Consider the following 14,517-nt stretch of genomic DNA (forward strand, 5'->3'; position numbering starts at 1 on the left):
ACTGATCATCTGATGATTTTTGCAGTTTCTGCCTTGGATTTTTGGTGTAATTTTTAACGTTTTTGTTTGTTTTTAAAGGTAACATGGCTCTTTGGATTTCAAAATGTTAATAAAGACTGTAGCTTCCTGTTCAAAAACTTAAAATAACTATATATAAACAAGCCTCCAAAGATTGTTACCAGCATCACCGTTTTATAGCCTCTGTGTTTATAATTGTAATATAATATTATATAATCAGCTCTAACAACCTCAAACATACAGCTGCAGTCATAAACGGATTCCACGGAGACTTAATGTCAAATTAATCAAGTGTCTGTGGGATTAAATGGCGAGACGGACGACACCGAGTCCACCTGAACTTATAGAAGAGAAGCTCTTTTAAATGACCGGAACAAACTCCATCCAAAATAGATTGAAAAATGTGCATAATTTTACATACAGTAGGAGAAATAGGGCTATTTTAAGGTAACAAGTGGTCACAGTGTATGAAATGAATTGATAAATAAAACTATTCTGAGCAATATTCACATTAATATTAGCATTATTATGGCATGGTGTTCTTTCTGGTGACATTTAAGATGTTAACAGGTAACGTAAGATCGCTCCTGTAAAAAAAAAAAAAAAATTAATAAAATGGGATTAAAGAAATATTGATCTCGTATTACCAGACGTCAGTTACAGCATCAGCTCTATTGTTCCAGGACGGACGAGACACTTTTAACGGCGCCTTTGTTTTTGTTGTAGTACAATGTGATAATGGGGGGTGTAACGTTGCCTCTGCAGGTGTTGGATTGCTGCCGTGATGTTAGCAACAAACCATAGGAGACGTCGCGTCTGAAACCGACCAGCTGATAAATATTTCATTGCGGAACTCGTAGGATGTGCAGCAGCAGCCAACTGTACCTCAGAGACGCCTCGGTGAATTATATTTAGATACTTAGAAGCTCTCACCATCATTAAAATGATAATTATCATGGAAGAAATCGTGATTAATGATTTAAATGCGTCTTTCTGTTCACTTTATTCCACTATCGGACGTATTAGAGTCTTTGAGCGCAACTTTTTGGCTTCAGGTTGTGCAGATATACTCTTTGATTTGGCTTAAAACCAAAACAGAGCTCTGAGGTTCGACATTAACGCCAGGAAATGCTCATTTAAACACAGTCGGTCAGATTTTAGAGCTTAATTGCATTGAGATAAACAGTTAAATTGGAGCAAAAATGATGGAAAATGTGGAAAAAGTGATTTAATTCTGACTTTTCCTAAGATGCCAGCCAACTATTTTTATGCATTTTTATTAAAAATGATCAAATTCTGCTCAAATAATTGTGTCTAATGTGTGTTTAGTCACAAACAGAAGGTCAAATAGGGAAGTATTTCACTGTAGTTTGTAGTTTTGTTGCAAAAAAAGTGCATCAGTACTCACTTTGCAATTGCAGCTTTCCCTTTAGTTGACAATTTCTGTTCACTTTATGCCACTATTGGATGTATTAGAGTCTTTGAATGCAACTTTTTGGCTTCAAGTTGTGCAGCTCTACTCTTTAATTTGGCTTAAAAAAAATGGAGCTCTGGGGTTCGACTTTGCAACTAAATTTTACGACATTAACACCAGTAAATGCTCATCTAAATGCAGTTGGTTGGATTTTAAAGTGTAATTGCATCGAGATAAACTGAGCAAAAATGATGGAAAATGTGGAAAAAGTGATTTAAATCTGATTTCTCTGATGGTTTCATCCATTTTTATGAAAAAGTTTCGAGGTTGCTGAAATAATTGTGACAAGCCTTTGTATATTGTGTGTTTATCACAAACTAAAGGTCAAATATGGAAGTATTTTACTGTAGTTTGTGGTTTTATTGCAAAAAAAAATGCATCAATCCTCACTTTGCAGTTGTGGTGTTACCTTTAACTGATACGTTTTCAGTCTTTCACTGCAGATCTGCATCCGTTCATCACAGTTTGTGCCTCTTGAACTCGTTTTTATTCATTAAGGCTTTGTATATTTTGTCTCAGACCAACTTCAGCCTCATTTGCATGACAAAACCATCAAATTTTGCATCTTATATCATGTATTTTCTCTTCTCTTGTTTATTTTTGCATTAATATTAAGGCTGCACAATAACATCTGCATCTTCAGGAAAGGTTTTAAGATGAAATATCTCAAATGTCAACCCAAAATTAACATTTGTAGACAGATAATGTCTCTCAGGCTAAAAGTTAGGAGTTTGGTTTGAAAATGTTAAATAAAATTAAGGTTTTCACCCTTATTTAGCCCAGTTAATGTGTACATTTGAAGACCATCTGTCCGTGGACTTTCACAATAAGAGTCGGTATAATAATATTTAGGAGACACTTGAAGTTCTCCCTTCTTAGTATGATGGAAAAAACATGTGCATATGTCAGCACTGACCAAAAATCAGTTGGAAAATATCCAAATAAAAAGATATGATACAACTTTATTAGTCCTGAAATCAGTTCTTGTTGCTCAGAATAAACAAAATGACTTAACATAAGAAATGTAATGATTAAAATGTCAAAAAATGATTTAAAGTTAAAAAAGTTAATTAAAGATTTAAGTACGATTTGTTACTCAAATAAAAAAAACTGCTAAAATAAGACAAAAATGGAACATTAAACGTAAAACTGGCAATAATATGAGGTAATAAGTGACATATTGCAGCAGAAAAATGACATGAAAATGAAAATATCAGTAAATATTAAATATTGTGCATCCCTAATGAATACATTCAGCTTGTAAAAGTAGGTTTATGTCATTTTTTCACATTTTGCATCCTTAACTATTACAAAAACCAACAAACAAATACAAATTATAGCATTTAATTACAGCATTTTGTAGGTAGAAAAATAAATTATACATTTCTGTCATATATCTTAATAAAAAATGCTTTAAAAAATATAGATTTTCTTGAGTTTAACTGACTGATTTCCTATATATCTATACAGAAAGCTCCATACAAAATGCCTTATTGTCCTCTAATGAATCTACAGCCGGACAGAGGATCCTTTTGTTGGTTTAATTCATGAAAACAGTCCGTTTTTTTGCACCGTCATGCTCTGGTACTCGTTACCGTTTGTACACCGAGTGGTTTTTAACGTGGATCATGTGGATCTGTTGTTTAAGGGTGTTAAAAAATCTGGTCTTGACTTTCGTGCCATTTCTCACCAAGAAAACATGACATTAACCGCTGAAAAGATGATCTGGTGCAGCAGGTTTACAAACTAAACATGGATTAGTGATAAATAAGGTGAATAATTGGTGGCAGGGAGAGCGGTCCTTGTGTTTTTTTAGCCACATTGAGGTGCAAAATGTGTCACTATAACTAGAATAACTTGTTTCTTTCAGCAGCTGGAAAATAAACACTAATTGTTCTGTGTTTGTGCTTCTTAATGCTTATTTGTTGAGCAATATATGAACACATTGTGTATCTATGTTTCACTTTTGCAAACCAGAATGACTGCAGCTTTATTGTCTTACACAATCAACACAATCCTCATGTTTTTTCTTGTTTTTCCTGCAGACTCTGAGAGAGAGGAGGCAAACCAGCGACCAGACGGACGGAAAGACGGCAGAAAAGATGAAGCTGGACGAGGACGAGGACGAAAACTCCCCATACAGCCGCTGCAGCTCCGTGGATCTGGACAAGGTGTGTTGTGTTTCCACATCCAGCTGCTGAAACTGGATTACGCTGTGCGGTGGACGGGAATGACAGCAAACATGCCAGCGTGTTTGGGTGATTAAAGAAGAGCCGTCGACCGAGCGGTTATTCACCCGCCTCCATCCAAAACCGTCCACGTTTGTTTGCAGAATCTGAGGTTCTCACCCGGCAGAGCAAACCAGCAAAAACACACGAAAGAAGACAAAACAACAATAGTGTTTCTGGGAAGTTTAATCTAAACCAAATCCTAAACTGTCCCCTTAAACCTCTGAACCTCCGAATTCCATTAGGGCAGGTGTGTTTTCTGTTAAAGAATCGACAAAATTACACATTTATCGGAGCTAGAAGCTGTAAAACTGAAAGAATTGTTAGATTTTGAACTTTCTGGCAATCCTACTCATCTGTAACATGATGTTCGACTGTGAAAATTGACCAAATCCAAGCTTAAAATCAGCATATTTCATCAAAATTGATTTATTCCACGTCTCATTTAAAAATTTGCTTTGTGGTTGATCCAAATTCTGCAAAAAACACAAAATTCTGAGTAGCCATTGGACCTATCACGATCATGAAAACAATAACTTAATAATTATTATTAATTTAAATGTCTCTTTCTGTTCCTATTACACCTCTGTTGGACATATTAGTGACCTTTAATTCCACCATTTGGCTGCAAATCCAACAAATATTCCTCTCAGAGTTATGCAACTCTACTTTTTTAATTGGCTTAAAACCAAAAAGCGCCCACAGTGGTGCTCTCAGATTGAACCGTGCAACTAAATCTAGATTGTAAAATTCCCAGCAGTCGCTGAACTACTCATTTATGTAGATTGATTGTGAAAAGCTTAAAATCGTTTTATTTCATCAAAATTGATTTATTCTACATGTCTCATTTAAAATTTTGCCAAAATAAAGCATTTGCTCCAACTACATTCTGCAAAAAAACACAAAATTCTCCATTTTCTAGTGCAACTGGAAAGCCTTTATTGACTCAGGTGTGTTCAACAGTCACGTGACAAAAATTCAGGAACTTTTGCTAAACTCAGTTGAACTGCAGGCAGTGTTGACACAGAGGGCACAAATATAAAAACAAATTGAAAATTCAAATAGTAAAATATTTTTAATATCTGAAGCGTTTGTCTGATTCAGATTCTGCAAAAAACACACAATTTTGCATTTCTGCAAATGAGAAGCCATTATTAACTCAACTGTGTCAAACTGTTACATGGAAAAAATTCAGGAACTGTTTGCTAAACTCGGTTGAACTGCAGGCAGTGTTTACACAGAGCAGACAAATATAAAGACTAATTTAAAACATAAATAATAAAATATATGTAATGCATCCATTCTTTTATGTTTTATGGCATTGAAAGTGTGTCAAATTGCATGGAATATGATATGAATTTCACTCTACTTCTAGCCATGGTTGTGCTGTTTGCACAGAGGTGCAGGACTTTATATCGCAGTGAAAAATGAGCTCACAGTGAGTTAAAATGTGACAGGAGCAAAAGAAAACGCCCAGTTAATAGTCTTCACCAATGCTAGTCTTAGTATAAATTTGAATGTACACAATTTTTTGGACAAATTGTTAATTATAAGGGGATGAAAATTAGATAAAAGGCAGCAGAAAAGACAAAAAAGTAAGAAATAGAACAATTGCATGTTTATATTGTGGTGAAAAACAATCCAACAATGAGTAAAAATGACAGGAGCAAAAAATGCCCAGTTAATAGTCTTCACCAGTGCTAGTTTTAGTATGCACACAACTTCTAAGACAAATTGTTAAATACAGGGGAAGAGAATTCAATAAAAATCAGCAGAAAAGAAAAAAAACTAAGAAAAAGAACAATTACATGTTTATATTACAGTGAATAAAAATGTTTCGAAGCACAAACACTTCTTCAGTAATCTTCTAGTTTTGTCATTTTGTCCCTGTGACTCATCCATTCTTCAGTGTAGGTTTAGGTGTTTATACGTTCCTGTAAGTGTAGAAATCTCACACATGCACAGTGACTCATTCATTAATTTAAATCCTTCCTGTGTTTTTCCACCATCAGGCCACATACCAGCTCTTTGCACGGCAACAACGTGCTGATGACAGATTCGACCCGTCCGTCTGGCTCAATGAGATGCCGTTAGCTTTTCACACCACACCTTTTCTGCACCCTGTTAACCTCCACAAAGCCTCCGCAGCTATAAAATCGATTTCCAGCTCTGTTTTTGTATGACCGGTTGTCGAGGTAACATAAATCCTTCACCTCGGACACTCCCTTCACACTGTGGTTTGATTTCAAATCCACAAGGCGCTTGAGTAACTCGGGCTGATTTAAAAACAAGAGACGAACTGGTAAAGCAGGCTCGTATTTTCCTCCCCTGTATTCACCTTGTGTGTTTGCGTTTCACTACATCTCACCTGGGTTGTGTCACACTCAGGTATGCCAGGTATGCCTTCACAAGAGCACGTGGTCGACTTTCTTTTGTCTTTTGTCACCTGGTAATTAAAAAACAACTGAAACTGGCATCTTTATCTGTCTTCCTGTGTGAGCAGAGTTCAGCCAGATACATTTTCAGGGAAAATATTGACTTTGAATTACTGTTATTAACATTTATCAGGAATTATTTTGCATAGCTTAAGTGGCTGAATTTTGTGTGGCTGAAACTGTGACATGCTTAAATTAACCAAATCTAAGCATATATTTTATTAAAATATTTTTTTCTATGTGTCTTGTTTAAAAATTTGCCAAAAATAAAACTTTAGCTCTATACAAATTCTGCAAAAAGCAAAAAATTCTACAATCCTCCATGCAACTGGGAAGCCATCATTGCCTCAGCTGAGTCCAACAGCCACGTGGTAAAAATTTAGCAACTTTTGTGCTAAGTGGCTGAAATTTTGAGAATTTCACACATTTTCTAACCTTGGAAGCCATTTTAAGTGTCCAATATGTCCAGAACTAAACCACCTACAGCCATGAAATTTGACAGAATTTCATGCAAATTATTAAATAGCTCCTGCAGTGGCCAAAATTTTCATTATTGGGTCTTGAAAATGTGGGGGAAAAAGTACAAAATACTCAAATGAAGTTGGTAATGGGGGCACAGAAAGTTCCTGTTAGTGTGTATATATACATTTTTTTCTACACCTCATTTAAAAATTTGCCAAAAATAAAGCTTTTGCTCTAAAAAAAATTCTACAAAAAAGAAAAAATTCGACAGTCCTCGGTGTAACTGGGAAGCCCTTATTGACTCAGCTAGATCCAACGCTCACGTGGTAAAAATTCAGCAACTTTTGTGGTAAGTGTGAGAAATTTTGAGAATTTCACACGTTTCCGACCTGTGAAGCCATTTTAAATGTCCAATATCTCCAGAAATAAAACTTCCACAGCCATGAAACTTGGTGAGGACACAGACAAAATAGTTTCCAGCTGATCTAAATTATTAAATGGCTCCAGCATTAGCCAAATTTTTCATTACTGACTCTTGAAAATGGGGGAAAAGTGCAAAATTGTCAATCAAAGTTGGTATTACGGCCCCAGAAACTTCCTGTAATTGTGTATATATGGATGTCAACGTATTTCCTGCTGAAAATACAGCCTTTTGTCGACATTTCACCAACTTTTAAGGCCTCTAGCTTCAGTAGAATTTGATGTGGCAAGCCAAGATTCAATATTTTTGCTATTTTGACATGCCAAAATGGTGATGTGATTCATTGGTAGGAGCACAAAAACTGTGTACGTCAAGGTCTATTTATTCTTATTATATATGTAAAGTTACAAACTGCTTTCATGTTGTCTTCATGTTGAACTTTAACAACATATGTGACTGATTCTGTTATACCAAACGTTCCCTTGAAATTAACACATGAAATAACCCAAAAAACTGATGATAATTCATCACAAATCACAATCATGTTTATTGAGACACGTCATGGAAAGTGCTAGAACAATACAAGATAAACAGGATATTAGTGGTGAGCTAAAAGCAGTTGGTACTGCGGTTTGTACTTTTGAGGTCTGAACGTGGGGTTTTCCTCTGGGGTCTGCATGTTCTCGCTGTTCCTCTGTGGATTGTCTATGGTTTTCCATGCATGGTGGGTTAACTGGCGATTCTAAATTGGTTGCACGAACGAACGTGTCTCAATCTGGATCATTTTCTCCATTTTCCTGGATAAAATTCACACTTACAAGAACATTAAAGTTATGAAAATAAACCCAATGTCCTTATTTTTGAAAGAAAATCAGTTTTCCTTTCAATGAATATAACATTAAATGAATCATAAATCCAGTGTAGACATTGTTAATGTGGTAAATGACTATTCTAGCTGGAAACGGCTGTTTTTTAATGGAATATCTCCATAGAGGTACAGAGGAACATTTCCAGCAACCATCACTCCTGTGTTCTAATGCTACATTGTGTTAGCTAATGGTGTTGAAAGGCTCATTGATGATTAGAAAACCCTTGTGCAGTTATGTTAGCACATGAATAAAAGTGTGAGTTTTCATGGAAAACATTAATTTGTCTGGGTGACCCCAAACATTTGAACAGTCGTGTCTGTTGTAAATTAGCTGTAGCACCTTGTTGTTAAGCTCTTACTGTACTGTAGAAACTGGAGGATTCGGTCAAGCAGGCTATGGGCAGTTCTTCTTGGCAAGCAGAGAGCATTGTGGGAGTTTAGTTATTAAAGGGGCACCATGACAAAGACTTCTGTGGTGCTTATTGACCTCCAACCAGAGTTCAAGTGTTTAAAACACATTGGGATCAAGCTAGGAGCTAGTTATGCAGTGAAAATTGTGCTTCCATTGACTAAAACAGCATTTACAGCACAGGAGAAATGTCCACTGTGCTCAGATTTTGTTATTAGTTTGACAATTATTGATTGAAAATGCTCGAAAATTACTCAAAATTTGCATCGAAGCGAGCGAAGCATCGGGCCTGGATCTGTGAACATCCAATCTTTGAGATCTAATCGGGATCTCCTTATTGTTCAGTGTCAGTAAGTTACACTAGAGTCTAATTCTCTTGTCTATTCAAAAATAGCACATTGGGTATATCAAAATTGCTAATAACACAAAATTCATCATTTCTCTGTGCAACTGAGAAGTCTCTCGTGACTCATCGTTGTCCAACGATCACGTGACAAAAAAAATCAGGAACTTTGATGCCAAACTCAGCTCAACTGCAGGCAGTGTTTACACAGAGAAATGTAAATACTAATTAAAAACATAGGTAGTAAAATATATCTAATATGTAGGGTCACCATTTTCAGAAGTGTTGTACATGTTGATTCCAAGTTTGTTCAGTTTTTTGTAAATTTTCATAGAAATAATTTGACAATTATTGATTGAAAATGCTGGAAAATTACCCAAAATTGAACCAAAGCGAGCAAAGTATTGGGCCTGGGTTCATTCAGATCCAATCTTTGAGATCTAATCTGGAACTCCTCGTTGTTCGATATCAGTAAGTTACACTATAATCTAATTCTCTCAGCTTTATCTGTTGTGTAGCTGATGATAGCACTTCAGTGTCATCTTCCACCTTATGTCTAGATACCATCACATGTTTTCCTGCGCTGATCTCGCCATGTGACCAAGATGATTTCACTTCTTTTTTTTTTCTTTCTTTCTTTCACAAGACCTCGTGAAGATGAAAAGGTTTCTCTTGGGTCTGAAAACAGACAGAGTTCAGGTTTACTGAAAAGCAGCTGCAGCTAATTTCCTGCTCGACCGATTATGGAAAGTTTGGCGTCAGAATGAATCTCTAAGGAGGCGGCAGCTGATCTGAATGCAGTTTTTGCTGTATTTTACTGTGCAGTTCTACTGGTTTTTACAATGTAAATATGACTGTGATTATGGGAGATTATACTGCCATAACTACGCCTACATTTGGGGCTGTAATCAACCAAAGAAAACTTGGAAAGGTGCCTTCTCTTGAGCCATTCGGTTGGGTTTTTTTGAAAATTAAGATCTCTAGATTAACTTAACTGACCCCAGTGCAGAGTTCATTCTACCTGTAGCCTTATTAGCCTAAATTACTGATAAATCAACACAAAAAGCTACTATTTGCTGCAGAATCAATCATTTAAACCTGGTTATTTTATACTGAACAGACTGAGAGCAGACCAGCTGCACATATTCATATGATTTCAGAAAATATATCAACAAGAACACTTGAGCTGCTGTTTTTAGATGTTGGTTGTTGACTTTTTGAACAAACTGCAGCATCACACATGACTTTTTTGACATGGTTTTGCTGGGTTTGGTGTCGATTTCAAGGAAAGCATCATTAAATTGGTTAAACCTGTAGTCTCCATTACTGTGTTCAACATAGTTTCTTCCTCGTGCCGCTAAAAATAATGGTTTAAATGCAGACAGCTGCTGATGTCGAGCTTTTCTCATCATGAAAGTAACACCGGAGACTGCTAGACGAATGAACATTTGGTCAGTCGAGAGAGTATCGACCAACTAAAAAAGAAACTGCATTCAGTGAGCTGCAGAGACTGTCGCTGTTTGCTCTCTGACCAATCAGCTGTTAGCTAGCACCTACATTAGCCACCATTAGCATAACACACCGTCATCTACCGACTGAGGTAGTTCCAAATATCCAGATGTGACGTTTCCTTGCCATTTAATCTGCAATATAATCATTTTTAAAGTCAGGTTTTGGTTGATTATCCACAGTGTACTAGATTTAAACCATGTGACGGAGCATTAGCACATTAGATACCGTCAAAAGTGTCACTTTAGCACGAGGAGGGTGGCTTGAATTTGCAAAACCACAGTTTCAATTCAGAGCCAGACGTGTTGCCGAATACGAAACTTTTGCAAAGTTGCAGATTGATTCATTTTCAGCCAAAATCACAAATAATGTGAATGCAGTACTTTCTTGTGCCACCAAAAATAATGGTTGAAACTCAAAAAGCTGCTGATGTTGAGCTTTTCTCCTCATGAAAGTTTTCATGACAGAATTTCCTACGGTTTGTCAGCTTATGTGTTAAATAGAAATGTTGTTAGTTTCACTTTCTCGCCGTGTGTTCAATGTGAGAAGTCCGTGAATTTCCCGAGTCTCAGTTGAACCGAAAGAGTTTGAAGATGGAGAAAAAGTCAAGCTAGCATTTACGTTAGCAACCACTAGCATAACACTCATTCATCTCTGACTGAGGCAGGTTTAAATATCATATTGCAAAGTTTTTCCTCACAGATATTGTAATTTAATCTGCAATAAAATCATTTTCAAAGCCAGTTTTTGGTGATTATCCGCAGTGTACTAGATTTAAACCATGTGTCAGAGCAATAGCACAATAAATATCGTCAAAAGTGTCGCTTTAGCACAAGGAGGGCGGCTTGAATTTGCAGAATTACAGTTTAAATAATTAGAAAAGTTAGAAATCCATTAACTTTCCAGCCAAAATCATGAATAATGTCGGTTTTGAGAGCAGAAAATGAAAGCACGGGGGAAAATAGGCAGATTATTTATATCTGGTTCAATGATTTGCATCCTCTTTTTCTAAAATAACCACCTTGAACGTGACAAATCGACACCACAGCTGCTGCTAAATCACTTGACTGCTCTCTAGGAGTATTTATAATATTTCTACAACAGATTAAGCTGCATTTATAACTTTGAAATGACTAAAAAGAGATGATAAAAGCTCTGGGTTTGATAACCGTCACATGATAAACTGTCAATAAGAGTTTTTTAGGTGATTCTTGCCGTGAAAGTGAAGATAATCTGACTCATCTCTGGATTTCTCTGAGCCTAAACAAACCTTGGTGTGATCGACACACCTGTGATCACCTGTAAATCAGGTGAGTGTGTCAGTCTGTGCCAGAAACCAAAGTCCTCAGAAACAAAACAGTCACATGGACGAGGAGCATCTTTTAGAGCTGGGTTAGATTATACGAATCATGAGAAGTACAACAGTATAACTCGTGTTTTCTATCATCTGACTGGAGATCAGCTTCCTACCCAGAAACAGTCCAGCTAATGTTATAAAACTGACCCCAGATCAGTCATGACTGCCTCATGTGCTGCTGTGGCCATGACGAGTCTGTAAAGAGCCTATAAAAGCAGCTTCTGGCCTTTGAGCTCGATGGAAACCTTTAACTGTGGCAATAACTCAGCGAGAGAACCTGCAGAAGCTCACGCACTCACAAATAAACTCCACATCCAGACACTTCCTGCTTCCAGCTGGCTGTTTTTAACTCTTTGCTGCCACCTGCTGGACTGAACCAACACTCCAGGTTTTCTCCAGGATGCGTTTCACTGAATCTGTTGTTGTAATCTGCAGGATTTGGTGGACTGGAGGAAGCCGCTGGCCTGGCAGGTGGGTCACCTGGGAGAGAAGTACGACGCCTGGGTTCACCAGCCGGTGGACAGACCCATCCGGCTGTTTGGGAACCCCTTCATGGAGGCCAGCACCAAAACCTCCTGGTAGGACAGGAGGCGCTTCGTCTCTCTCTTAGGATTCAAATATTAAACTAGGATATATTTGTGTAATATTTGAGTATGTTGCATTTGATATCTTTGTGTATTCCTGCAGCTTCAACAAAACAAAGCATGTAACTGCAACTTTATCGAGGCGGTTGAAGTGAAAAATTAAGACTCACACATTTAATCTAAACACAGTGTTGCACAATTAACCCTATGAACTCCAAGTAGTTTGTACATTTTTTCTCGCTGTCGGCTCATTTTTACAGCAATTTAAAGTCCTGCACCTCTAAGGAAACAGAACAACCACAACTAGAATGTCATAAATCATTTAAAAAAAGTTGAATTTCTTTGATTATTTATTTTATTTTCATTGGAAAAAAAATGGAATCAAGATGTACAATGTTGTAAATGTTTTTCCAAGTGAACACAAATGTTGCTAATACTGAGGGAAAACATGGTGATTCTAGATATTTTAAATAGTTTTCATGCTTGTCGCCTTTCTGCTCTGTGTAAACACTGCCTGCAGTTCAGCCGAATAGTCACAGAATTTTTGTCACGTGACTTTTGGTAGCAAGTAGAATTCTTTGATAATTTATTTTATACAAAAAAAAAAAGGAATTAACATGTAGATAGATATTTTATTACTTACATTTAGTTTGTTTCCATATTTGTATACTGCCTGCAGTTCAACCGAGTTTAGCATAAAAGTTTCTGAATTTTTGCCACGTAACCATTGAACACAGCTGAATCCATAATAGCTTCCCAGTTGAATCAGGGAACGCAGAATTTTTAGTTTTTTGCAGAATCCAGACAGACCAAATGCTTTATTTTTGGCAAATATTTAAATGAGACATATAGAATAAAATGATTTTGATGAAATATCATGATTTTAAGGACAGATTATGTCAAATTACGGATTGAGAATGTCTTTTGTGCAGTATAACACAGCTACAACAAATTGGTGGTTTTTTTTGTTTGTTTAAAGACAAGATATCTAATCTGTGTAAACACTGCCTGCAGTTCAGCCGAGTTTAGCCAAAAATATCAAGATTTTAGTCTTAGATTTGGTTTTCTGACCCGCATCACTGATGAGTAGTTCAAGGACCACCGGAAAAATAAACACATGACTTTTTCTAGCTGATAAATGGTGGATTTTGGTGAGTGGTTTTTTTTTGTTGTTGTTTTTGTTTAAAGACAAGATATCTAGTCTATGTAAACACTGCCTGCAGTTCAACTGACAAATCCTTTAATATTTGTCATTTCTTTTTTTGCGTTTGAAAGTGAAAATAAATAATAATGAAATATTGCAAGTTTCAGCTGAGATCAGGCTAAAAAATCAGACTATTCTTTGTGTTTTTACAGTTTCTGGCTGATAAATGATGTCATTTTGGCAATTTTTATTGTCTTTCAAACCTGCAGACAGATGTTAGGGTCAGAGGGTTAAATAATAAATATTGTTTCATTATAAATTCACCTTGAAGCAGCTATGGAGGTCGAGTAACTGGAGCAGCTGCTGGGTTTAGATTGATTTCAACAACAGAGAACGTGTTTTTTTTTCTCTTCTGCTCTTATCTCTGAGCTGCATCCTGTTGAACATGATGCAGCGGAAAATAGCAGCAAAATGTGACATAAATCTCGTTTATTGTCATGAACAGGGAGTGAGTGTGTTTTTTCTGTGCAGGTACTGGGTCCCGGTGGTTTGGCTTCCTGTCGTGTTTTATCTCAGCTGGTATTGCTTCACCACACTGGCAAAAGGCACCACCAGGATAGATCTGACCTCAGGTAAAACACCTGTTCAAAAACACAATAAAAACACAATAAAAACACAGCCCACTGCATGCAGAACAAATCAGATTTATCAGATTTATCATATGTAGAAGGTAAAATTTCCTCCCAGTAGTTTACAGTTGCATTAAGGCAGGATTTTAATTTAATTTTAATTTTCTGTGCTTTGTTTGGTTGAAATTTGCATTAAAACTGTTTAAAACAAACCATATAAAATGTGTTGATGTTTCAGTTTTGTTCAAAATCCACATAAAAATGTAGATTATAAGTGATTTATTTTAACAGTTGCAACAATTGGGTAGTTATATCATTAAATATAATTTAATACAGTTATTTAATGTAATTTAATAGACTTCTTCAATATAACTGATAATTAATTCATATGTATTTAATGTAATTTAATGTAAGTGGAAAACAAGCGGTTACAAAATAAAGTAGCCGTGTTAAATATTAATAATGTGAGCTGGAACCTGATTCAGAAGAAAATCAACAGATTAACCAATTAAAAGCATTATTATTATTATTATCATTATTATTATTATTATTACTACAGATAGATTTTATTTATTTTATATCGTTAAATGTAATTTAATATAGTTTATTGTTGTTGTTTAATATAATGTCATATCA

General features: G+C 36.0%; 1 protein-coding gene across 1 annotated transcript in view; it reads left to right on the forward strand.

Moving 5' to 3' along the window:
- Positions 1-14,517, forward strand: part of fa2h (fatty acid 2-hydroxylase) — a 59,527-nt gene that overhangs the window by 38,582 nt on the left and 6,428 nt on the right. Inside the window, exons 2-4 of the mRNA XM_023291818.3 lie at positions 3,538-3,663; positions 11,960-12,102; positions 13,784-13,884. Of these exons, the coding sequence (XP_023147586.2) occupies positions 3,538-3,663; positions 11,960-12,102; positions 13,784-13,884 (370 nt within the window). The remainder of the gene's footprint in view (positions 1-3,537; positions 3,664-11,959; positions 12,103-13,783; positions 13,885-14,517) is intronic.

The sequence above is a fragment of the Amphiprion ocellaris genome, chromosome 3 (assembly GCF_022539595.1).
Source record: "Amphiprion ocellaris isolate individual 3 ecotype Okinawa chromosome 3, ASM2253959v1, whole genome shotgun sequence".
NCBI classification, from domain to species: domain Eukaryota; kingdom Metazoa; phylum Chordata; class Actinopteri; family Pomacentridae; genus Amphiprion; species Amphiprion ocellaris.